Raw genomic sequence first — 25,788 nt, forward strand, 5'->3', positions numbered from 1 at the left:
TGTTGGAACAAGTTATAACGGAAGAAAAAGGTTGGGGCGGGGGAGGACTGAATACTTTCTCAGGGGTCATGATTTAGGGTCAGACAATCCTAAGTTTTTATTTATTCGAAGCCTGCTTCTTGCCTCTACCAGCCGTGTGACTGGAATCACTGAAGTTCTCTGAGCCTGTTTCCTTATCTTGCCAAATGAGATTTAAAACAGTTAAACCCCCCATAAGATCATGGTGTAGATTAAACATGATAATGTACAGCATCTTGAAATTGGAAAGTGTTCATTACCTGTAGAGTATTTCTATTATCTCCTCTTGGGAGATATAAACAACTCACCTGGGGTCCTCACCTGGGGGTAGAGGGAGCGCTTGCAGTTTAAAAACTTTAACAACAGCTTTCAAACTTTAAGAGCAATTTGAAAAGGCAAAAACCAGCAGAGTGCGCTCTAAAGGAAACCTCTGAGACTAAAGAAGAAGAGAATGTGATGACTAGACGTGTAGGCTGGCATTCAGCGGAGGGGGGCAGGTGGAGGGGACGCTTCTGGTGGAGCAGAACTGACGCCCTTTTCAGGAAATGGGATTCGAGCCGGGCTGTGAATATCGGAAGGTTCTTATAGCCAGAGGTTAAAAAAAAAATCCGCTCTCCAGCCTGAGAAATTCCTGTTTGGAGCAAAGATTGAAAACCATTCCTGCTTTTTTCACCAAATGAACTCACCCGTGCTGTCTGCCTAGACTGTTTCTTCACTCCCCTGACCTCTGGGCATAGGCAGTGTTTTTGCTGAGGGTCTCAACTAAGGTGTGCCCCCTTTTCCCCCGTGCCTGGGTATAGGAGAGCCCCCTGACTGAGGTGGGGAGGCCCACTCGTACCCAGGAAGATGACGGAGTAGAGATGCTTCTTTCTGCCTGCTGGTCCAACCTCCAGAGCCCAGTCCCCTAACATGGTCCCAGGAGACATTTCAGAGCAGGAAACACCATCTCACCTCTCTGAGGCTGAGGGCAAAGAGAAGCTGCAGTGTAAGGGCAGCCAAAAATCGGAAGCTGATCTTGAATCAGGGCCTAGAAATGGTAGCATCTCCTTAATGAGGTGGAGAAGGGGTAAGTGCAGAGGCTGAGCCATGACCAAACAGGCCAGCAGCTCTGGGTCCTCCCACCTTGGAGGACAGCCAGGTGTCAACACCGTGAGGCTGGTTCTAGAGTTAGATTGGAAGAAACTACACTGATTTCTGGAGGCGAACAAGGGTCCACACCTGCAGAGATTGGAACATAAAAGAGCTAGTAGTCTAAATTGCCCGTCGACAGATGAATGGATAAAGAAGATGTGGTACATATATACAATGGAATATTACGCAGCCATAAAAAGGAACGAAATTGGGTCATTTGTAGAGATGTGGATGGACCTAGAGACTGTCATACAGAGTGAAGTAAGTCAGAAAGAGAAAAACAAATATCATATATTAACTCATATTTGTGGAACCTAGAAAAATGGCACAGATGAACCTGTCTGCAGGGCAGAAATAGAGACACAGATGTAGAGAACAAACGTATGGACACCAAGGGGGGAAGTGGCGGGGGGAGGTGGTGGTGGGATGAACTGGGAGATTGGGATTGACATGTATACACTAATATGTATAAAATGGATGACTAATAAGAACCTGCTGTATAAAAAAATAAATAAAATTAAAAAAGAATACAAGACACTAAGTGAGCTATTTTGCTTGTTATCAGAATAAAAGATGTGGAAAGAGATTTAAAAAAAAAAAAGAGCTGGTAGTAACATACCAAAAGTCTAGGTCTAACGGTCTCGAGCAGGGGTCGGCAGCCTTTTTCTGTAAAAGGCAGCTGATACATGGCTTAGATGCCGCAGGCCGTCCAGTCACACAGCTACTCACCTGAGGCAGATACCTGAAAAACTGCATCCCAGGTTTAAGACCGGATTCTGCAAAGTCCCAAAGGCTAAGAATTTGAGGAGGGTCCCACTGGCCAACAAGGTCATCTTGGCAGCCCAGACCTTTACCCCTGCCTGGGGCAGGGCCGGGGTCGGGGTGGGTTGGGATGGGGTTGTGTGCTGGGGTTGCTAGGATTCTCCTCAACTCAGAGAGGTTCTTCATTTTCATAATAGGAATTCTTCCTAAAAAATAGTGTTAGTTTTCCTAATTAAAAGGGTAGAGTCAGTTTATGGTAGAAAATGTGTGAACCATGTGTAAAGAATGTTTCAGAAGCCAAACCGAACATCTAGTCCAATAAGAAAACAGACAATATAAAGCTGGTTTTCATGTGTGTGTGGTGTTTTTTAAAAAAATAAGTTTTCCCTTTCTTTGGCCATTTAAAACAAGACACCTGGACTTGAGATGAAAATCAGCAGCTGTTTCTTCGCCACCTGAAAGCACATAGGACTTTGCGAACGCCGGTGTGTGAGCCGGGGCGAGGATGCCGGGCACTCACGCTGTGGGAGCCCAGTGGGGACGAGCACATTTCTGTCTCAAACTAGGGCATCCAAGTGCAGCTGTTACTGCCGGGGAAGTCAAAACGTCCCCCCAGTATTTATAATCCCTTTTAAATGGGAAAATATAATAAATTTCAACTAGGATAAATGACAAAATATGTGAACCTTAACACCAGTATTTTCTTTTCCTGTTACAATAATCTCTGCACGTAACTAAAAGACGAGAAAACTTCTTGCTTCCTTTTTTCTTCCTTTTCTGATTGTACATTTTAGGGACACTGTGGGGTGTATAATATTAGATGAAAAGCTGAGGATGAAAATTCATATTTCCTTTCACTTTCACAATTTAACAGTGATTTTCCTTTTTTAAATTTTTATTGGAGTATAGTTGATTTACAATGTTGTGTTAGTTTCAGGTGTACAGCAAAGTGAATCAGTCATACATATACCTACATCCACTCTGTTTTAGATTCTACTCCCATATAGGTCATTACAGAGTATTGAGTAGTGTTCCCTGTGCTGGATAGTAGGTCCTTATTAGTTATCTATTTTATATATAGTAGTGTGTATACTAACAACGATTTTCTGTCTCCAAGTATTATAGAAGGAAATATGACTAAAATAAATAAGGGAATCAGACGTGAGGAAGTGTCCAGGGAAAGGATATTTCTAGGAACAGTGTTCCCAGCAGGATGGCCGCTGGTAATGCTGGTTGAACAAGTTTCCATGCATTCTCTTAGCTTCCCAGCTCAGCTCTAGAGCAGAGCACGGCACTGCACTCTGAGTTGGTCAACCCCAGCAGGCATCATGGAGTATCCAGTGTTAACTGGTGGAGAAACCAAGGGGCACAGTGACGTAAGCAGGCAAAGTGCTGTAACTTAGCTTGACCAACGGGATGGGGTGAGCCTAAGGGAATAAGCATTGCCTTTCTGTTTTATTTTAAATGTGATTCCTTACAGGGGTTGTGAAGAGGTGTGTGAGCCCCACCCACGCGCTCGTGGGCTTCAGGTGTGGCGACACCAAGGTCGTGCCCATCTCGTTCATCACACCTGTGGGGGGCGCCATGCCCTGCCCACTGCTCCAGGTACCTGCTCCAGCCATCTGTTCCTGGGCCCCCCCTTTTTTTTTTTTTTTTTCAGTACCCGGGCCTCTCACTGTTGTGGCCTCTCCCGTTGCGGAGCACAGGCTCCGGACGCGCAGGCTCAGCGGCCATGGCTCACGGGCGCAGCCGCTCCGCGGCATGTGGGATCTTCCCGGACTGGGGCACGAACCCGCATCCCCTGCATCGGCAGGTGGACTCTCAACCACTGCGCCACCAGGGAAGCCCCCTGGGCCCCTTTCCACCGTTCCTAGAGCTCTGGATAACAGTGACCCCTCTTCCTATGACCCCTTGCCTAGCAATTTCTTTGCTCCTGACCCTGGTCTGCTAACGCCCTGGTAAGTAGCTCAGGACCGCACAGACCTGCTTGCATTGCCCTGAGGCTCTTGTTGCTTTACAGACGATGGATGGTCCTGGGCGGGAGTTGCTGTAACTGCTGGTGCTCTCGAAGCTTTCACTGCAGAAGATTATACTAAAACGGATTTAATAACAAAGGCAGAGGGAGCCCTTTCCTTGACGTTGTAGTCAGTTGATGCCAGCCCTTGATGGCATAATGCAGTTACCCCTGAACATGCATTCCAGGGGTGAGCCGAGCTGATGTGTTCTCTTCTGCTTATAAATTCATCAGAGCTGTGCTGTGTCTGGCACATCCTCCTGTGCTATCCCTATCCCCGCACCAAGGCGAGAGTGTAGAGAGAAAACCCCCCAGAGCTGCACTGCTGCTGTTTCTTGGATATGTGAGCCAGGAGGAAGAGTGCTGAGGAGTGCTCGTAGGATTCACATCGGTTGTCTGTTCCCACCTCCCCTGGGCACACTCAGAGGGCACATCAGTGCACTTTCCCCCTGACCGTGAATCCTCTCCATCTGACAGGTGCCCTGCAGCTTTGTATGCTCCTTCACAAGACTTTCTTTCTGCTGGAAGTTATCTCTTGGGACTTTTTCCCATGGACTCCAGGTGTGAGCTTTGGAACCACATTAAACCAATCTGCTCCTCTCCTCTGTCCCCGATAACCCTTCAGACACAGGAGGGCACCGTCCATTCTCTCCCTGGCCCTCACGTGAAACATTACAGCTTCCTTCAACCAGTCTTTGTAAGATACGGTTTCCAGACCCCTCACCATCTTGCTGACTGTCCCTGAGACCCTTGTCAGGGGAAGCCCTGCTAAAATGCGGCTTCCCCAAACTGGTCACAAAATTCCAGCTGTGGCCCAATGAGCCCAGGGAATTTTGGACCTAGCGACTCTTTCCAACCAAGGAAAAAAATATGTATTTGAATTCTAGCATCAGTACTTGCTAGTCATCTTGGGGTGTTTTAAAACAAGCTTGTATGAATATTGTCTCTAAGATGGATAAGCGAAATATTTGCCGTGAAAGATGTTCTCATCTACAGGTTGGAGATTATGTGTTTGCCAAAATTGTGATACCCCGAGGGTTTGGCTTCTACGTGCCCGCCGTTGTCATAGCAGTTCCAAATCAAGATGTGGCCGAAGATAAAGTCTACACAGTCTTAAAATGTAACAACCGGAGAGTAAGTAGACTTTCACTAGAAAAGAACATTCTTGCTAGGCAGAGAGTGGCTTCCTTTTACCCCTGCCTTTCTTGCAGGCAATGCCTGGCTCTCTCCTGGCACCGCCAGATGTCTGGAAAGAGCGATCTCCCTGGCTGTTTCTATTCCCCCTGCACATCCACCCGCTGTGGTTAGAGTTCTGTCCGCTGTACAACACAAAATCCGCCTTTGCTAAGGTCGCCATGGCCTCCTCACTCCTCTGTCAGGTGGTCTTTGGGGCTCTCGTTCCACGTTTGGGGTCTGGGGAGGCTCACGCCAATTCTGGCTTCGTCAAGGGCCTCCCCAGGTTCTTACAGCCCCACTCTCTCTCTCTCCCTGCTGCTACTGCTGCTGTTCCCTCTGTATTTTTCCTAAAAGTTTTAGAAGAAAAATCATTATCAGTTTACAAATCTGATGATGTCACTTGCCTACCTGATGTGCCCCCTGTCCCTCACCCCCCCTACACACATGCGCACACACACACACTTCTTGGCAACCTCAAGGAAAAGCCCAGCCCGACCCCCGCCTGACCCCCCCACCTGCCCCGTGAGCTTGGCTACCAGCCCTATGGAAGGTTCACTGCTTCCCGAACACAGTGGGCTTTCCCAAGCCCCTGCGTTTTAACCCTTCCTGGACCACTCTCCCCATCTTCTTTCTATAAAAACTCCTGTCACCTGAAGATGCTGCCTGATCTCTGCTGAGGCCCTCAGGTTCCCCTGCACACTGTCCTGCCTTCCTTCCGCCCCGGCTCCCTCACCAATCTCCCAACTCCTTAAAGGCAGGGACCGGGTCCTATCCATCTTTGCATCCCTGGTACCACTGCTGGTGAAGAGCAAGTTCTCACAATTGCTTTATGAGGTACTTGAATGAACAATGTTTTCTAATGGAAATAACATGTTCTGATGGCCCACTTAATACGCCTGGAAAATGGATTGGCAAGCGAAAAGCAGCAAACGAAAGAGTCGTGCTAACTTATTCAGCACTTACTATGTGGCACAGGTCCTAACCCAGGTGCTTCACACATAGTGAACAGCTGGCTGCTCAGAACGTTGTGAGGTAGGTACTCTTATCCCCATTTTCAGATAAGGAACCTGACGCAGAGAGGTGAAGTCACACCCAGGGTGAGCGGTGTTACAGGCTTTGAACCCAGGCAGTCTGATTCCGTGGCCTGCACTCTAACTGTCTATGCCCAAATGCCTAGTAAACAGAACAAAAATATCTAATCAGTTCTTTTTTTTTAAACATCTTTATTGAAGTATAATTGCTTTACATTGTTGTGTTAGTTTCTGCTGTATAACAAAGTGAATCTCTAATCGATTCTTGACTGTAGCATGGGGTATGTCCATAAGGGAAGGGGTCATGGTGAATGAATTTTAGGATGAAGGGATGAAATGTAGGATGGATGAGTGAAGGCCGTCAGAGCCAGTGGCCGCAGGAGCACTGTATCCCATCCGACAGAATAAGAGGGAGAAAGGGCATCTTCTCATCAACCCAGGAAAAACCGTGAGAGATAATGGACTTTCCTGGAGCTGTTTGGATGACATTGAAGGAGCCTGGAAGGGCAGCGGGTGGGAAGCATCTCTGCCAGGTGGCCCTGGTCTGGGGACATCTACCAGGCAAGAGAGGAGAAAGCAGATCAAGGGACGTTTGACGAGATGCCTGTGGGTGGGTCCCCGGTGTGGGGAGAGATGTAGCTGGTGACCCAGGATCCCTGAGGAAGAGCCTCAGAGCCCAACAAGGACCTTGCAGGTTACCCCCCTTGGCAGTGGGGCCCTGGACTAGACGGCATGGTCTTGGGGATGGATGCTGAGAACAGTTCTGATAGAAATTCTGAGAGACCCGGGGGCTGACAGTGGGACATACAGCGTGGGGTGGTGGTGATAGTTCATAAGTCCAGGAAAGAGATGGCCAAGGCTGGACTTAAGCTAGAAAGGAAGGTGGTTATATGAAGGTGTGTGTCTGTGTGTGTTTGTGTGCGCGCGTGTACATCAGTGGAGGCACGTGCACGCACACACACACACACACCCCTTGGCAAATGGTATACTTGACAAATGATCCAGGATGTGGAGAAATGACAGGAAGAACTCAGTGATGACTTTTATTCAGCGTAAACTTGTCAAGCTGGACTCTGCATTTACGCTGCCCGGAACAGGATAATGGCTGGCAGCTGTTACAGTGGGTTGAGCTAGATTAAAATTACATCTGAATTATGGACATTTCTGATTTAAATTGAATGAACTCTTTTGGTATCATTACAGGGATTTTGCCCTCGGAGTGCACTTATTAAGATCAGCCAAAACAAATACGCCCTCTCTTGCGCTCATATTAAGTCACCCCCAATTCAGGAGGATTCAAAAGTGTAAGTGGACCCAACTTTCTACTTTCTGAATTTTATTTATATCTTGGCACTTTTAATCTGTTTCTGAGTTGAGACCCACTATCTCTACATACTTGGGGAGAAAAGCAAAGGTGGAGGACTTCCTACCAAAGTGCAAGTCTATGATGATTGTTCCTGCAACGTCACAGCTTTTACCTGCCGGTTATTTGTCTATCTTGTTCTAATCTCAAATTCAACATTATGTATTTTACTGACCCTTCAGCAAAGCTTTCAATCCTGTCGTGACTCTGAAGGAATTATTTTCCTCTTATTTGTAAGGACTCAGGGTCTTCTAATGAAGCCTCACTGTAAAGCACAGGTTAGACTAAGTTGCACTTGGGACTAATCACCCATCACCTCTCCCTGTTGGGGGTGAGAGTGAGGTGCTGGCCCTGGCTTGCCTGTGCCCAGGGGAGTGTGGGTGGGTGGGTGGTGGTTTCCAGGGGCGACAGTGGGGTAAACACATTTTCATCTGAGGCAGCAGGATGGCTCACAGCTGGAAAGGTGGATTAAAGCAAAATCAGTAAGAAAAAGCTGAGGCCTGAAGAGCAGGCAAGACCAAGTCCATGGGGCCAACGAGGGGCATCAAAGTTGGAGTCAGAGCCCTGCCCTTGGAGGTGAAGGTGGATTTTGAGCACGGATTGAGCCGTCTTTGGGTGCCAACCTTCAACCTCCCAGTGGCCTCACCTTGTGCTTCATAAACAGAAACCACCAGACGTTCTCTTCCTGCTCTGCTTTCCTCACCTCTGGGCTTGTGGAAGCCTGGATCTCTCCCCCTGATGTCAGAGTCCCTCCTCATCCAATGCTGATCCGTCCGGCAGGCCTGTCCCCCCCCTGCCCAGGTCCTTGCTCTGTGATTTACCCCTGGACTCTCCTCCCCTCTCTCCTTAGCTCCTCTCCACCGATTCCTTCTCCTCTGCAAAACCCCCAAATTGCCTCTTCTGTTGGCACGCACACATGCATGTGTGCACACACGATCCTAAATAACTAGACCTCCTTGCCTGCTGCAGTGTGACCCAGCACCCTCCTCTCCCTTCGCCACCCAGATCTGAAACCGCACAACTCAGACTGGGACTTGAACCCACGGGCTGGGACTCGAATCCAGCCAAAATCCAGATTGGGAGTTGAACCCACTGTATTTTAACTGAGATCACACACCTGGTCTCACACACCTGGAAGCTCAGGTTCTTTACGTCGTCGCATCACAGAAAGAATTCAGTGAAGAGACAAAGTGATAGGTAAGAAGTGGATTTAGTTAGAGATATACACATTCCATAAACAGCTTGCAAATATTTCTCAGCTTGGCGGCACAAGTGCTCTCATTTCCTGAGGCCTCCTCCTGCCCTGAGGTCCTGCCATCTCCCCTAAGTGCTGAGCAGAGGAATCTTCCTCACGTGTAAATCTGCTCTTGCCCCTCTCCGACGAACCCCGCCCCCCATCCCTCTTCTTATCCTAGCTTAGCCTTTTGTTGCCCTGAACCAGGCCTGCCTAGCTGGCCTTACTTCTCCCCTAGCCACTCCCCAACAAACCTCCCAAAAGCCCCTCTGCACACTAACCATATTAAATTTGTAAACTAACCATTAAAAAACTTGCAGTTTTTTTCCCATGCTGTGCATTTTCAAGGCTCTGTACCTTTGCAGAGACTAAGTATCTCCTCCCTGGAATGCTATTCTTGCCCTTGGCCACCTGGGGAACTCCCACATTGAACGCAAGCCCTGTGTTCCAGGACTCCAGCCCTATGTGGTGAGGCGATTCCACTGCATCCTGTAGACGTTTTCATTATAGGAATTTTACCTTGTGTTGGGCCGTGTACTTTCAGGACCATCACCCCTACTAGGCGTCAGTCCTTGAAAGCGGGGGCAAGGTTCTATCTGCTTCTAAATCCTGGTTGCCAGGGTCCAGCCCACAGGATGTACCCAAGGACTCTTTGAAGAATGAACCAGTGAACACACAAATACTAGGGGACGCCCAGCAAGGCTCCTTGAGGGGCATGTAGTTCCACAGAGAAGCTTCTGTTGGGCGTGATTGTTGAGAATATATTCTACAATCCTTCAGTCTTTTTCTAGATGAATATATCATTTTCAATAAGAGCACTTTTGTTGTCGCAAAATCCTACTCAAGCAGTATGATATCCAACTTACAGTACCTCATAACGGACTGTGGATACACGTGTCTAGGTATTGTCTAGGTACCATCTTCACTAAACTCAGTATTATCCATCACTATTTTAGAATTAAAATTCAGTTCTTTCTATGTTGAGAAAGACCTTTCATTATTTTCTGCCTTAGTACTACCCCAGGCCTTATTTAAAGCTCTGCGGCTAGTTGCCTACCCCAGCTCCTGGGGCTTTACACAGCGGAAGCGTTCGTTGACCCCCCTTGTCTCCCATTGTAATTTCCACTGTTTTGTTGCTCTAGCTGCCTCTCCGTTAGAAAGAGACTGCATTTAATTCTCCTAAGCAGAGGTCGCATCCAGCCCGCTACGTTCAGAGCTTAATCTGTCTCTGTTTCCATAATCAGGGCTGGTAGATGTGAGCACACAGAATAAAGGCGTAGGTCTTATTTTGCATCTACTCTGGGATTTCCTTCTGGTAGGTCCTTTCTCATCAGAAACTCTTTCTCACCTCCTTTCTAAACGTGCCACCTCCCTTTGGTTGTTCTTTAGTAAATCTTCACACTCTTACCCCAGATGAGACCATTTAAAAAAAAAAAAAGATCGTGGTGCTTTCTTCATGGGCTAATTAAAGAAATGTACTGTAGGTTACAACTTCAACGGGACATCATATGGCCAAATTTAATTTTAAAATACTGAATCCACTATAACCATCCATAGGGGGTTGGTAAGACAAGGGGTATATGGTCCCAGACAGCTGTGGACCAGGATGCCAGACATCCAGCTCTCCACCCTCTGCCCCTCCTCTTTTTCTTCCTTCTTGGGGTCTTCAGTTTGGGGTCACTGAGAGTATTTTCTGCAAGCCCCTCCTCTGGTTCCTAACAAGGCTGGTACACAGTGAAAGGCAGGAAGAAAAGTATTTGGAAGGTAAAGGTTCAAAATTGATTGAATATGGCCACAGCTGATACAAATTTTCATTTTCAATTCAAAATTTGACACAAATGATTTTTTTTTTTTTTTTTTTTTTTTTTTAACGGTACGCGGGCCTCTCACTGTTGTGGCCTCTCCCGTTGCGGAGCACAGGCTCCGGACGCGCAGACTCAGCGGCCACGGCTCACAGGCCCAGCCGCTCCGCGGCATGTGAGATCTTCCCGGACCGGGGCACGAACCCACATCCCCTGCATCAGCAGGCGGACTCTCAACCACTGCGCCACCAGGGAGGCTCGACAGAGATGATTCTTGAAGACTTATAGCAAGGTTGTCTTGCAAAATATGTTACCCATTTTGCTAAATTCCAAATAACTAGTCCTTAAAGGAGAGAGTTTTAGTATTACCATGTTTGTGATATGAAGTCAGGTGAGGCTCTTCCAATTTTCTCTTTCCTTTGAAACCTGACGATTGCATTCTCTGACAGCACCACTGAGAGAGGTGTGTCTGGTGGAGGGAAATGATTGCTCTTGCCTTGCCTTACCTTCAGGAAAGTCCCTGAGCTTTTTCTGCATTTCACGCCATCAGAGATGTCTGTTCTGAATGCAAATAGTCCCTAACCTGTCAGTAACTTTCTCCATTTAGAGAACACACATGTAATTTCTCCTAACTCCAAAAGGCAAGGGAGCCAGAAGGAATTTTCCTTCATTTTGGCATCCTCCCTCCTTGCCAGGCCGGAGATTCACAGCACGAGGTCTTCCCTGACTGCCTGCCCTGGGGTCCTGTTCACATCAGAAGGCTGCGGCCTCCGGCTCCTTCAGGGAAAGCGTGTTTGCTGGGCTTCATGCTCTGACTTCCGGTTTTCTCCATTGAAGGGAAGTGCCTCTAGCAGGTGTTACTCAACCACCCACAGGTGGGGACCACGTGCTCCTCTGGGCAGGGCGCCTCTGGTGCCATGTAACTGGCAGGAAACCCCTCGCAGCCGAGCTGGAATCCATCCTCCCTCCCTTGTTGACAGAACAAGGCTTGGGCAAATTACCTTCAAGTTTCCTCTTTAAGAAGATTCACCACAAAGGGAGTTTGATTTCTTGAAATAATGAGCAACATTCTCAATGGAATCACAGGAGAACCAGATTGGACTAGTCATTTCCTCTGTGCTCCGGAAAAATCACTGGGCGTCTGAAGGAGGTTGTTGAAGACGAAAGTGTTCTTCCCTTCGTGCACAATTATAACCGTGTGGTCTTGGGGACGTGGCTGGGTAGGAGAATCCTGGAGGGGAGAGCCCCCTCCCAGCGTTCTGATGTGGTGTGTCTGGGTCTGCAGCCAGCTCTTAATTCCTATTACACAAAATATGAGCCTCTCGTTACCTTTCTTTGAGCAGTTTAGCAATTTTCCATCAAGCTATTCGGATTTAGGACTGTGCCCCCAAAGGAAATGATAATTCCCATATTGTTGACCCCTCCTCCCCTTATCCACGTAGCATGGCCTCACATTGCCTTCCTGACAGCAGGGCTATTAAGTCATCGATTAAAACTTCAGGATTCAGTGCTGCCTCTGAGATGAATCACTCCCATCCTCTCACCGGGTCACTACTGACTATTTTTCCCTTAGAAGGAGCTGTGCCTCTGGAAATCATTAAGCCTGTGTATGTCATCAGCTCCCTCGGTCCCTTCTGGCCAGATCAGGAGCCCCATTTCCTAAGGCCTGGAAAACAAGCAGGTCCGCCATAACCCTGTCTGTGAGTGTCCTACCTTATCCAGAGGGACAGGTGCCATTGCCTGGAAGTGTGCTTGTACTTGGGAAGTACTTGGGAAGAAGGCGTGCTTGTACTTGGGACAAGAGCACAGACAGTCATGGTGATTCGTTACCCCTGAGGGCCAGTGAGAGCAATCTGGATAGCAAAAACTGCCTTTTCTTCTCAGTCTCTCCTTTTTCTGCCCCTTCCGTTGTTAAAACTCAGGGGCCTCCTGGCCCTCGTCAAACGTGTATCCGGTACCTACGCCAGACGTCCTCCTGTTCTTTATGTTCTAAGATGGCCTTGCCAACAGAGACACACTTAGGGCAGAATAGACATGAGGCCTCAGGGAGCCAGCAAGAATACGGGCAGACTGACGATGCCCAGGTCAGGTGAAGGCGGTGGATTTTGACCCAAGGAGAGCAAGGACAGGATGCTCAGAACTCGTCCCCGTAGCGGAACGAGCTGCTCTGAAGAGCCAGTGAAGGAAGGCACAGTGCCTGGCTCCTCCACGATCCCCTGCAGTGTTGACCAACTCTGTAGCCTAAAATAATTAATAGGGCACTAAATCGAATTCAGTTTGGGCATGAAATAAGGCAAAAGAAAGCCACTTAGCAGGGCCCTTCCGGGTGTGCTGGTGGAGAATGTCCACTGGCTGAAGTTGGGAGCATGGCCGCCCTTCCCCTTCCCACAGAGCAGAGTGAGGGCGCGTGGGGGGCCGGGGGGCGTGGAAAAGAGCTTTCACATCAGATTCACACCTACCCTGCTCCCCTGTCCTATAAGGGGACATTTCCTTGTGGAATATCTTGAACTTGGTCGACATCAGTCATGCTGGAGGATATAATAGGGTAGCCTAGCAGCATCTACTTGGTTGATGTAAAGGCTTTTCCTTGATCAAAATCCCGGCCCATTTTTATTCGAGTCGTGCTAACTTACACTGTTTTATTCTTATTCAAAAAGTAATGCATAGTTAATATAATTTAGGAATTAAAAGCAAAAAACAAAAGGAATATAAAAACCATCCGTAGTTCCACATTTCAAGAGTGATCGCCATTTGCATTTTGATGTATTTCCTTCTAGAGCGTTTTCTCTGCTATTTTGCTTCTCTTTCCTCAAAACAGAAACCTTTGTTTCTCTTAATCATTTATGACAGTTGAAAAAAGACTTCTTAATGTGGAGAAAGTGGCAATTCTCCTGGAACCCGCTTCTCTGAGGCAACTATTAAGAGACGGATGTGAAGGTTTCCAGTCATCCCCCATATTCACAATCTTAATAACAGAAATGAACACGTAACGTACGTTCTGTTCTGCACCGTTTTTTCTACTTAATATGTTACTTGCGTCTTTACAGGACAAGGGCACTTCTTGTTTCATTATTGCCTGCCTCGAATCTAGTTGTCCAGGTGGTCCACCACTTATGTGACCAACCCCCTACTGAGGGAGGGCTGGACACACGTTGCTTCTCGGTCTTTCATGCTCTTCTTCCTGGGTTCCTTCCAAGATCATCTCCTGGTGTCCTTCAGGTGGGCAGGTAGGCCTCTCCTCTGCCTTACTCTTTGGGTGCCTTCAGTACACCCGGAAAACTCTCTTCTTCGCATTCCTTCCTTGCTGCTCTTCTGTCGGAGAGCTGATAGGTTATAGACTGGACTGCGACCAACTCTAATATATGGGAAACAGAGAAAACCTCTGAAAGGCAATAGTATGTATCAACTTAGTCTCCTCTGGAGCAGCGTAGTGAGTTGCGGGAGAATTGATGGTGGTGTGGTGGATAAGATTTTAGATTTCAAAGAACAGGGTTGGTGATTACAGCCTTGCGGCGTGATTTCGAGTCTCTGAGAACCTGGCCTCACAGAACTTACCCATCCACACAGGCGCTGGCCTTATATTTAAAGATAATCTTGTTGGTGGCCTGCTGGGAAGCCTTTTTCCAATGCTCCTGCTATTGCTAAGGCCAGCTGTTTCATTGTAGTAAAATATACATAACATAAAAGTGACCATTTTAACCATTTTTAAGCGTGCAGTTCCGTGGCATTAAGTACATCCACATGGTTGTGCAACCATCACCACCATTCATCTCCAGAGCTTTTCCTCAGTTTCTCAGATTGAAACTCTGCACCCATGAACACGGACTCCCCACTCCCTCTTCCCCTCAGCCTTTGGCAACCACCGTTTTATGTTCTACCTCTGTGATCTTGACGACTCCGGGTACTACCTCATCTACGCGGAATCATAGCGTTTGCCATTTTGTGACTGCCTTATTTCACTCAGCTTAACGTTCGTCCACGTCACAGCAAATGCCAGAATTTCCTCCCTGTTTAAAGCTCAACAATATTCCATTGCGTGTATATATCCTATTTTGTTTGTTCATTTGTCCGTCAATGAACGCTTGGGCTTCTTTTACCTTTTGGCTATTGTGAATAATGCTGCTATGAACATCAGTGTGCAGATATCTGTATCTGGGTCCCTGCTTTTATTCTTGTGAGTACATACCCATAAGTGGAATTTCTGGATTATATAATTCTATTTTTAGTATTTTGAGGAACTGCCACACTGTTTCCCACAGCAGCTGTACCACTTCACATTCCCATCAGTGCACAAGGATTCCGGTTTCTCTACATCCTTGCCAACACTTGTTACTGCTTGATTTTTTTTCTTCTTCTTTTTTTGGCAATAGCTATCCTAATGCGTGTGAACTGGTCAGGCCAATTTTTTAAAGTCTCTTGGAAATCACCTCCTGAGTCCTTGAGCCAATCTTTGAAAAGTATCACATGTGGTGAATCTTGATCCTTTGAAGAGGAATTTGATTGATGAAATTTTCTATTTAAAAGTAACTAAAAATCTTTTTCCACTCTACTAATTTTTTTCTGGACAATTTCCAAAAGGATCTGAAGCAGCCATGGCAAAGTTACTCAGAGTGAAAGATGGGTGATCAAGGTGGCAGGTACTGAGTATGGGAACAAAATAAGGTTGAACAGCTGGTGTCCTTACTGTACCCTAAAGGCCCTGAAAAAGGCAAGTTCCCGAAATGGTATGCCATGATGGCCTGGCTGAGATGGGGTCGTGGTGTTCCCAAGACGCCTTCTTTGAAGGATGACACTTCTAGATAAATAAACTGCCCGATATATTTTCTTTTATTTTTTTATACCCTTTGACCAACATCTCCCCATTTCTCCCACCTCCCCAGCCCCTGGCAATCATCATGCTATTCTCTGTTTCTGTGAGTTTGGCTCTTTTTAGATTCACATATGAGTGAGATCATACAGTATTTGTCTTTCTCTGTCTGACGTATTTCAGTTAGCATAATGCCCTCAAGGTCCATCCATGTTGTCACAAATGGCAAATTTCCTTCTTTCTTATGGCTAAATAATATGCCATGTATATCACATTTTCTTTATCCATTCGTCCATCAATGGACACTTAGGTTGTTACCATGTCTTGACTATTGTCAATAATGCTGCAATGAACATGAGAGTGGAGATATCTCTTCAAGATACTGATTTTATTTCCTTTGGGTATATACCCAGAAGTTGAATTGCTGGATCACATGGTAGTTCTTCTTTTAATTTTTTGAGGAACCTCCATACTGTTTTCCATAGTGGCGGTACCAGTTTACATTCCCACCAGCAGTGCACGAGGGTTCCTTTTTATCCACATCCTCACCACACTTGTTATCTCTTGGCTTGAACATTTCTGTAGACACAGCAGCCATCCAGACCAGGATAACCCTGATCTCTCTCTCTCACTCTCTTTCTCTCTCTCTAGGGAAGACATGGAGATAAAGAACTCTACTCTCCTAATATGGCCAATCAAAGAAGTTAACACTGGGGATTTACAAGCACTAAGACAGGAGAACCCTAGAAGGAAGAAAAAGAAAGCCACCAAGAGGCTACCTCTCCAGGAGATGGTCTCCTCGGACTCAGATGACTCTTCCCATGGAAACAGGTCCCGAGAGTCCTACCACAAAACACACCCCAAGCCCAGGCTGGGAGAGGGACAACATCATTTCTCTCAGGAACACCCTGAAATGTCTCTCAAGGATAGTGCACGTAAGATCACTCCCCAGTTTCCGGGCCAGTTTAGGCGCCAGGACAGCAAAAACTCCAACACCCTTAAGTAACGCTGACATCCACTTCCCCAGAGAAAGTCCCCGGCGTGGGGTCTAGGAGTTAACCAGCCACGCCATCGCTGCCACACCTCCACCTCGAGCAGCCCTGCCCTGCCCTGCCCTTATAAAGCCACCCACAGCAGCAAAGCGCTGAGGAGCATCGCTGAGAAACCTGAAAGCAGTCTAGTGGCAACCATGTTTAAGAGAACCAGTGTTCCTCCTGGGCTGCCCTCAGCCACCAGACATTGTGGAACTAGCCCCTCTGCTGAGGTGAGGCCATGCTTCATTCTACCCCTGCCTTCCCCGGTTGTAACAAAGGTAGACTTCCCTGCCATCCTCCACCTGGATCTGTTTGAGCTTATTGGTTCTGGCTTTCCTGGACCATTCTTTATCCTATTATTTTCCCTGCCCCCACAGAACTGATTGAATACCATCTTCTGGTAGACTCCCCACACCCAGAAATTTACTCTGATAGATTACCATCATAGGATTTTCAAATTTTTTGAAATCTGTAGTTCTAATCTTGAAATTATGTAGTTCTAATCCAAGCCTGCAGTCTTGTTTTAAATTGATTATCTCATCAGAATTAGAGATTTTATCATTAAATGTTAGGACTGAAATTTAAGACCAAGTAACTTGTCTGAGAGCTGCAAGGCTGAACATTGCCTATTTTACTGTTTTCTGAAAATTTTTATTGAGCCCTCCCTAATTAGTTTTATCTGTAGTCTGTTGTAGGTACCTCTGAGCGTGGAACCAGAATAAAAACTCTTACATTGGAAACATTTCAGAACTATTGGGCTGTTACTGTTTTCTCTGAACACATTTTAGCAATGAGGTACCAAAGTATTCACTTCAAAAATATTTTAGTAAAATTAGCATCATTAATTTTAAAAAATGAAATAGTCTCCCAAATTGTTTTCTTCTAGTCAATAATAGCCCTAGGGCTAGATAATAATAGAGTACAGATTATTAATAAGAAAAATATTGGATGCTTTTTGCAAATAGAAATGATAGGGCAGCGTTGTGATACTCTAAAATCCACAACCTAATTAAAAGTGATACTTACATTCTCAAAAGCTAAGGGGTCACCAGGGTGATGGTGAAGAATTTAACCACTTCCAAAAATATGTAAGAAGAAGGGACATCAGCTCAGCATCAGGCTAAAAGTAGTAAGGCAGGGAGGAAGAAATTGAGGAGTGAGGAAATGATCTGGAACAAGGCCGGGGACAGTGTCCTGTCACTGGACATCCTGTCACCCAGAACCCGGGCAGGAAGGCTCTGGAGCAGTCGTCTGGGTTTGGTCTGCACAGTGGAGAATTTGGGGGGTGGGGGTGGGCTCGGGTAGGAAAGAATCCGTTCACACAGTCAAAGTGATTCATTCATGCCTGAGTGCATTCATGTAAGCCTGCATGTATTCATTCAATTATTCAACAAACAATTGAGTGCTCACAGTGGGCCAGGCTGCAGAGAGACCATTAGACTATTCTACCCTCTTCATTTCCACGGGGATGCAAGGATGAACCACAGGACAAATATATGAAATAGTGTATTGATATTATATTACAATGCATGATATGCTCAGTGACATCAAGTGATATGTTCAGTGTGTTGTCCTTCAACGATCATGCCCAGTTCTATGTGTTGGGGAAGACTGCAATAATGACTACGTATTTCCACTTCCAGCCAGCATGGTAACAGGAACTGGATTTCCACCCCAACCCCCATCCCCCACCTGAAACAACTAAAACACCTGATAAAATGTATGTAACAACAGTTTCCAAAACATTGGACAGAAGCATTGATCTCTGAGAAACAAACGAAGTGAGCCCTGTGAGTGCCCGACTTACTGTCTAGAGACAGTTTCCAGGCTGCAGCAAATGGAGGGGATGCGTTACCATCCATCCTTCTTGTGCCTCTGTATGCATTGCCTCAGGTAATTTGTGTGTTTGATTTTCACTGAATAAATCTGCACTTTTAGCATGTGACAGAAGCAGCAATAAAAGGATTCAATCTGTTAAAAATAATGGCTATATATCCAGATTTTATAGCCTACCCTATATAATTGGCCTGGATCATAAGCCAGGTGCAGAGGCATCAGGATGAAGTGACGGGTAGCCACAGAGAACTGTGTGGAATGCATACAGGGTGATAAGCTCTTACCAGAAGAAAGGGAACAGATGGTTCAAGAAGAGACCGGATGACCACTTGAAGGGTGTAAAAAAGATTCATGCATCAAGTGGCAGAATCACCAACATTACCTCTAAGTTCCTTTCAACTTCAGGAATCTATGGATCAATAACCTAGGCCGTTACCAGCTCAGAGCAGTTCAACATAGATGAAAATGCATCCTTATAAAAGGGAGGAGGAGTTGTAGCAAACACAATTAGATAAGAAAAATTAATTAGGGAAATAGAATTGAAAAAGAAGTAAAATTATATTTGCACATGATAAGAGAATATACCTGAAAAACCTGAGAGAATAAATAATAATACGAATTGAAACAAAAAAATAATTCAGTGAGGGGGCAGGATAGAAATTTAATATACAGAAATCAGTAGTCTTCATATATACAGATAACGATCAATTAGAAGATATATTGGTAATGAAAACCTCATTTACAATAGAAATATAGAAAACTAAATATAGTCAATTCTCATAAATCTCATTTTTAAAATGGCAGTTCTGTTCTATAAAGTCATCTCTAAAACTAAATTGAGCAAATACTGAATTATGGCCCTTAGGGGTTAGGTTCCTGTGAGCCTCTGGTCACATCATTTCCACCAGCTGATCAATATCTAACCTTCTTTTATGTGTGTTTCTGTTTAAAGACACCTTATTTAATATGTATTATTGAATTATTAACATAGAATTCATGGCCAACAGCACTATAACTCATGCCTGAAGGAAACTAACACGTATTTTCTTTGTAAGGCACGTCACAGCCTTCTTGCACTTAAGAACACTAGACAGCACTTCAACACTACTTCATTTTAAACAGTGAAATCACCAGTAGTAAACACAAAAATGTGAAAAACATGGCACTAAATATGCCATGAAAAGGACACTGTTTTCCAGTAAGAGCTGAAACGAGACAGAAAGGTGACTCAGATTTTCACCACTCTGAGCATATGCATGTCTACAAAATACTTTGAGTATTGATTTCGGAGTTAGGAATAAGTTTTAGTGACTAGGTGAATCACAAACATGGAATCCATGAATAATGAGGATCAACTGTAGCTTGAATAAACTTAACAATAAACAAAAACAATACGGGGAAAACTTTAAAACACTCCTGAAAGACACAAAATTCGACTTAATAAATATCGCTTGTTTTTAGATAGAATGGCTCAACATCATGAAGATGTTAGTTCTCCCTGAGCTCATTTATTTATTTATTATAAATTTATTTTATTTGTTTATTTTTGGCTGTGTTGGGTCTTCGTTCCTGTGCACGGACTTTCTCTAGTTGCGGCGAGCGGGGACTACTCTTTGTTGTGGTACGTGAGCCTCTCATTGCGGTGGCTTCTCTTGTTGCGGAGCACGGGCTCTAGGTGTGCAGGCTTCAGCAGTTGTGGCACATGGGCTTAGTTGCTCTGCAGCATGTGTGATCTTCCTGGACCAGGGCTCGAACCCGTGTCCCCTGCATTGGCAGGTGGATTCTTAACTGCTGAGCCACCAGGGAAGCCCCTGAGCTAATCTATTAATGTAACACAATCCCAATAAAAATAACAGCAAATATTTTATAAGGCTTGAAAAGTTGATAATAAAGTTCAATGGAAAAATAAATATGTGAGAGTAACTATAAAATTCTGAAAAAGAAAAGCCGTGAGGAGGGACTTGTAAGAACACACAAAACACTATAATATCTTCACGCTTAAAATTGTATGGTGCTAGCACAAGAAAAGACAAATAGACCAATGGGATAGAATAGAGTCTAGAAACAGACCCAAATAAAAATTGAAATTTAGTATATCATAAAGAGTTTAGTATATCATAAACTCTTAAAAATTGAGGGAGAAAAATGACCAAAAACATGGCAGAAAAACAGGCAAAGGACATCAACTATTTGCAAATATATAAACCTAAAAGTTTGAAAAGATATTTAACTTCACTCATGTTAAGAGAAATATAATTTAAAACTACATTTAGAGCACTTCCAGAAATGTGGCAATGTGAAGTGGTAATCCAAATCCCTTAACTAATCCCTTAATTAATCTTAATTTTAAGACCTGGATGAAATGTTTTTAAAAGTCAACAAGTATTTAAATTCACAAGAAAATGTTCAAAAGCATAGAGTTTAGTCTCCAAAAACTGCACCTGGAAGAGGTAAGAATTGTGAGGTGGTGACACTCTGGCCTAAGGGCACTCCCCAGTTTTCATGGCCAAGGCCACAGAAAACTACAGCCTGACTGGCTCAAGGTGCCAGAGATAAGAGTTCAAGGGTAGAAAAGAAGTGAAAATTTAAAGACAACATCTTGGCAGCAAGAAACCACAGTAAGAGTGAGTCATGAAATCTAAATATAAACTGTTTTTATTCCTGGCTGATCACTAAACTACTTAAGCATGTACCGGGGAGAACCCAGGGAGCCCTATTCAAAACCAAAATAGGCAGAAAACAGAGGAATTTCGTGAGATAGAACTGCATGGAGCAAAGTCTGTGTGTTTGCTCCTTGTTAACTGAAATGTATTTCCAAGTCATGTACAGCTTGGGCAGCAGTAATCTAGTCCTGTGGGATTATAGTGTCAGGGGACAGACTCCAAGGCTGGCAATGCAGTTGAAAAGTTAAGGAGGGAAATCACTGAAAGAGTGAGCTCCAACATCTGCCACCAAATTATGTAGCCATAGAGGAAACACCCAAGGTGCCAGGATTGAAAAGCAGCAATGACAAACCATAAAAACAGAATTAAAATGTGAGCTGCTTCATATTACAGCAGAGAAACGTTTGCAGTTTGAATACAGGCAAGTTAACTTCCTACTAGAATAGGAAAAAAAAAAAAAAAAACAAGCAGACAACAGACCAAAAATAAATAAACGAAAACCTTGAAGAACACAGTAGACTACAACGTTGCTAGAATATACTGCCTACAATGTCTGATTTCTGAATCAAAAAACTCAGACATGAAAAGGAATGGGAAAATGTGTTCCATTCTAATGGCTAAAAGACAGTCAATGGAAACTTTTGAGTCCAGATGTTGTATTTAACAAACTTCAAAGCAACAATCATAAATATGTGCAGAGAATTAAAGGAAAATCAATGAAGAAATGTATAGGGAATCTCAACAGATAATGAAGGTATTAAAAATGCAAAAGGAAAATTCTAGAGCTGAGAAGTACAACAACACATATTAAATGGACTGAACAGCAGGAGGAGAGATCGGAAGAATCATTGAACTTGAAGATAGATTAATAAAAATTTCCCAATTCAACAAAAAGAACAGAAAGGGGATTGGAGAAAAGTAAACAGAACCTCAGAGACCTGTGGGATGATTTCAAAATATGTGAAATTGAAGACCTAGAAGAAAAGGAGACCGGAAAAGAGAAAGAAAAAACATATTTAGAGACAATGACTGAAAACTTCCAAAATGTGATGGAAAACATTAGTAGATCCTAGAAGCCTAAATAATCCCAAGCATGATAAATACAAAGAAAACCACTCCAGGCACGTCACAGTCAAACTGCTGAAAAATGATAGCAAGAAAATCTTGAAAGTGACCAGAGAAGAACAGTGTGTCACATTCCAGGAAATGATGACACAATATCAATGACCTCTCAACAAAAACTATGGCAACCAGAAGATATTGGGACAGGAAAGTGCAGAAAGAGGAAAATAACAAAAATATGTAACAAGGAATTGTATGTTCAGTGGAACTAACCTTCAACAATAAAGGCAAGAGAAATTCCACTTCCAGTACATTTGAAAACGTAAACTCTTAACACAGAACCCTCTGACAGACAGCATACAAATAACAACTACCCAGAGATCCTGAAAAGTGACCAAAGACAGGCAGATTCTGATGTAGTGAGTTTCCTGTTATTATATTTTTTTAGCTTGAGGGAACCTGAGGCAGGACGTGGTCAGTACCATACGGGCAGGTTTAATCTCTGAATGAAAACATATAGTCTTTCTGTCTTGAAAAACCAGAAAACAGAGTTTGGAGAAACTATAGCTTCTGAAAAGTGCAGAGAGAATCCCAGCAAGGAGAGAGCCAGAGACAGGGAACCAAAAATATTGTGTATACAAACTCTTCCCATATTTCTGACTGACATCTTAACCACACATGCACAATCAGGTTACAGGATCACCATCCGAGGTTAAAAAATTACATGGAAATTTGAGCTGCCGCCAAAGAGGCAGAGATTTCCATTTAAGTTCAACAAAGTTAACGTCTGTTAAAACAAAAATAACTAGGCTTCTGAGGAATGTTACAGAATCCAGCATCTCTACAAGCTAATATGCACAAAGTCTGAGATACAATTTTAAGTTATTCAATATATAAACATGTGATCCAGTTTCAAGAGAAAAGGCAACAAACTAACCCTGATATGACCCAGATGTTGGATTATCAGACAAGAACTTTAAAGCAGCTATTATAACTATGTCCATTAAGGTAAAGAAAAACATGCTTATAATTAATGAAAAGACAGGAAATCCCAGCAGAGAAAAAGACTGTTAAAAATGGAAATTCTAGAACAAAAAATTATATCTTAAGTTTAAAGAAAAAAAACCACTGACTGGACTTATGAGCAGAATAGACCAAGGAAAGAGTTAATGGAACTGAGATTGATCAAAGAAATTGTTTGGTCTGAAAAAGAGATAAAAGACTTTTTTCATGGACTTTGGGAACTTTGGAGAATATCAAAAAATCTAATACCCTTTGTAACTGGAGAGAGAGGAAGGAAAGGATATTTGGAGATACACTGGCTGAAAAAATCACAAATTTCTTGAGAGATACAAACTTATAGATTCAAGAAGTTCAGTGAACCCCAAACAGAATAAATAAGAAGAAAATTACTCCATGTGGGTAAAATGTTGAGAACCAAACATAAAGAGAAAATCTTGAAAGCTTCCAGATGAAAAACGACACATCACATAAAGGAACAATAACTAGAAATCACTGACTTCTCATCAGAAACTATAGAAGCTAGAAGGCAGTGAAACATCATTAAATTGTTGAAAGAAAACAAAACCTCTCAACCCAAAATTCTGTATCATCTGAAAATATCCTTCAAAAATGAAATAAAAATAAAAGCATTTTCAGATAAAAGTAAATGAGAAGTTATTATGAGAATACTTATACAGTAAGAAATGCTAAAGGAAATTCTTCAGTCTGAAGAGAAATGATGCAATATAGAAAATCAGATCTTAAAGATGGAATGAACAGCTTCTGAAATGGTAAGTATCTAGGAAATATTTGTTAACTATTTTTCCTCTCAGTTTCCATGGTATACATATAGACATAATACATATGACAACTATGGCTTGAAAGGCAACTGGTAGAGTGGTAAATGGATTTACATGACTGCAAGGTTTCTACATTTTACATAGGTGTGGATACTAACTCTTTTCTTTTGGCACTTAAGTAGACTAAAATAAAATTTAAAAAATAAAAATAAAATAAAATATAAAATAAATTAAAATAAACAAGATTATCTTAACCACCTCAACTTAAATTCCAAATCCTGGCAAACTTTCTTTTCCAGCATGCGTGGTAGATTTACCAAGATAGCCCATATGCTTGGCCATAAAATAAGTCTCAATAAATTTAAAGGAATTACAATCATACAGAGCACGTTTTTGGACCACAGTGAAATTAAACGAGAAACAAATGGCAATAAGATATTCATTAAAATCTCAAAATATTTGGAAATTAAACACATTTCTGAATAATTGATAGAACAAAGAGAAAACTACAAGGTAAAATGGCAAATTCTAAAGTTAGTCCTTTGAAAGAAGTCAACAAAAGAGATGAACCTCTAATTAGTAAGACAGAAGAGAAACAACACAAATTAACACGAAGAGGAATTATCACTAGAGACCCTATAGGCGTTAAAAGCATAATGGGAGATTGGTTCAAGATGGCAGAGTAGAAGGACGTGTGCTCACTCCCTCTTGCGAGAGCACCAGAATTACAACTAAATGCTGAACAGTCATCGACAGGAGGACACTGGAACTGTTTTGGTGACAAAAAAGATACCCCACATCCAAAGACAAAGGAGAAACCACAGTGAGACGATAAGAGGGGCGCAATCACAGTAAAATCACATCCCATAACTGCTGAGTGGGTGACTCACAAACTGGAGAACACTTACACCACAGAAGTCCTCCCGCTGGAGTGAAGGTTCCAAGCCCCACGTCAGGCTTCCCAACCTGGGGGTCCAGCAAAGGGAGGAGGAATGCCCAGAGAAACAGACTTTGAAGACCAATGGGATTTGATTGCAGGACTTCAACGGGACGGGGGAAACAGTGACTCCACTGTTGGAGGGCACACACAAAATAGTGTGCACATCAGGACCCATGGGGAAGGAGCAGTGACCCTACAGGAGATGGAACAAGACCTACCTGCTTGTGTTGGAGGGTCTCCTGCAGAGGCGGAGGGTGGCTCTGTTTCACTGTGAGGACAAGGACACTGGCAGCAGAAATTCTGGGAAGTACTCCTTGCTGTGAGCCCTCTCGGATTCTGCCATTAGCCCCTCCAAAGAGCCTGCAGGTTCCAGTGCTGGGTCACCTCAGGCCAAACAACCAATAGAGATGGAACTCAGCCCCACCCATCAGCAGACAAGCAGATGAAAGTTTTACAGAGCTCTGCTCACCAGAGCAACACCCAGCTCTGCCCACCACCAGTCCCTCCCATGAGGAAGCTTGCACAAGCCTCTTAGATAGCCTCATCCACCGGAGGGCAGACAGCAGAAGCAAGAAGAACTACAGTCCGGCAGCCTGTGGAACAAAAACCACATTCACAGAAAGGTAGACAAAATGAAAAGGCCGAGGACTATGTACCAATGAAGGAACAAGATAAAACCCCAGAAAAACAACTAAATGAAGTGGAGATGGGCAACCTTCCAGAAAAAGAATTCAGAATAATGATAGTGAAGATGACCCAGGACCTCGGAAAAAGAATGGAGGCAAAGATCAAGAAGATGCAAGAAATGTTTAACAGACATCTAGAAGAGTTAAAGAACAAACAGAGATGAACCATACAATAACTGAAATGAAAAATACACTAGAAGAAATCAATAGCAGAATAACTGAGGCAGAAGAACAGATAAGTGACCTGGAAGACAGAATTGGTGGAAATCTCTGCCGCAGAACAGAATAAAGAAAAAAGAATGAAAAGAAACAAAGACACCCTAAGAGACCTCTGGAACAACATTAAACACACCAACATTCACATTATAGGGGTCCCAGAAGGAGAAGAGAGAGAGAAAGGACCCGAGAAAATATTTGAAGAGCTTAG

General features: G+C 44.0%; 1 protein-coding gene across 2 annotated transcripts in view; it reads left to right on the forward strand.

Moving 5' to 3' along the window:
• The window catches only part of VWA3B (von Willebrand factor A domain containing 3B), a gene marked incomplete at both ends in the record, with an annotated part of 205,589 nt that extends 189,245 nt beyond the window's left edge, over positions 1–16,344 (forward strand). For both annotated transcript variants that reach the window (XM_082851818.1, XM_082851817.1), the window contains 4 exons: positions 3,392–3,516; positions 4,922–5,059; positions 7,336–7,436; positions 15,990–16,344. In XM_082851818.1, the coding sequence (XP_082707944.1) occupies positions 3,392–3,516; positions 4,922–5,059; positions 7,336–7,436; positions 15,990–16,344 (719 nt within the window). The remainder of the gene's footprint in view (positions 1–3,391; positions 3,517–4,921; positions 5,060–7,335; positions 7,437–15,989) is intronic.
• Positions 16,345–25,788: the final 9,444 nt, after the last annotated feature.

This window comes from Leucopleurus acutus, assembly GCF_964270905.1.
Source record: "Leucopleurus acutus genome assembly, chromosome: 12".
NCBI classification, from domain to species: Eukaryota; Metazoa; Chordata; class Mammalia; order Artiodactyla; family Delphinidae; genus Leucopleurus; species Leucopleurus acutus.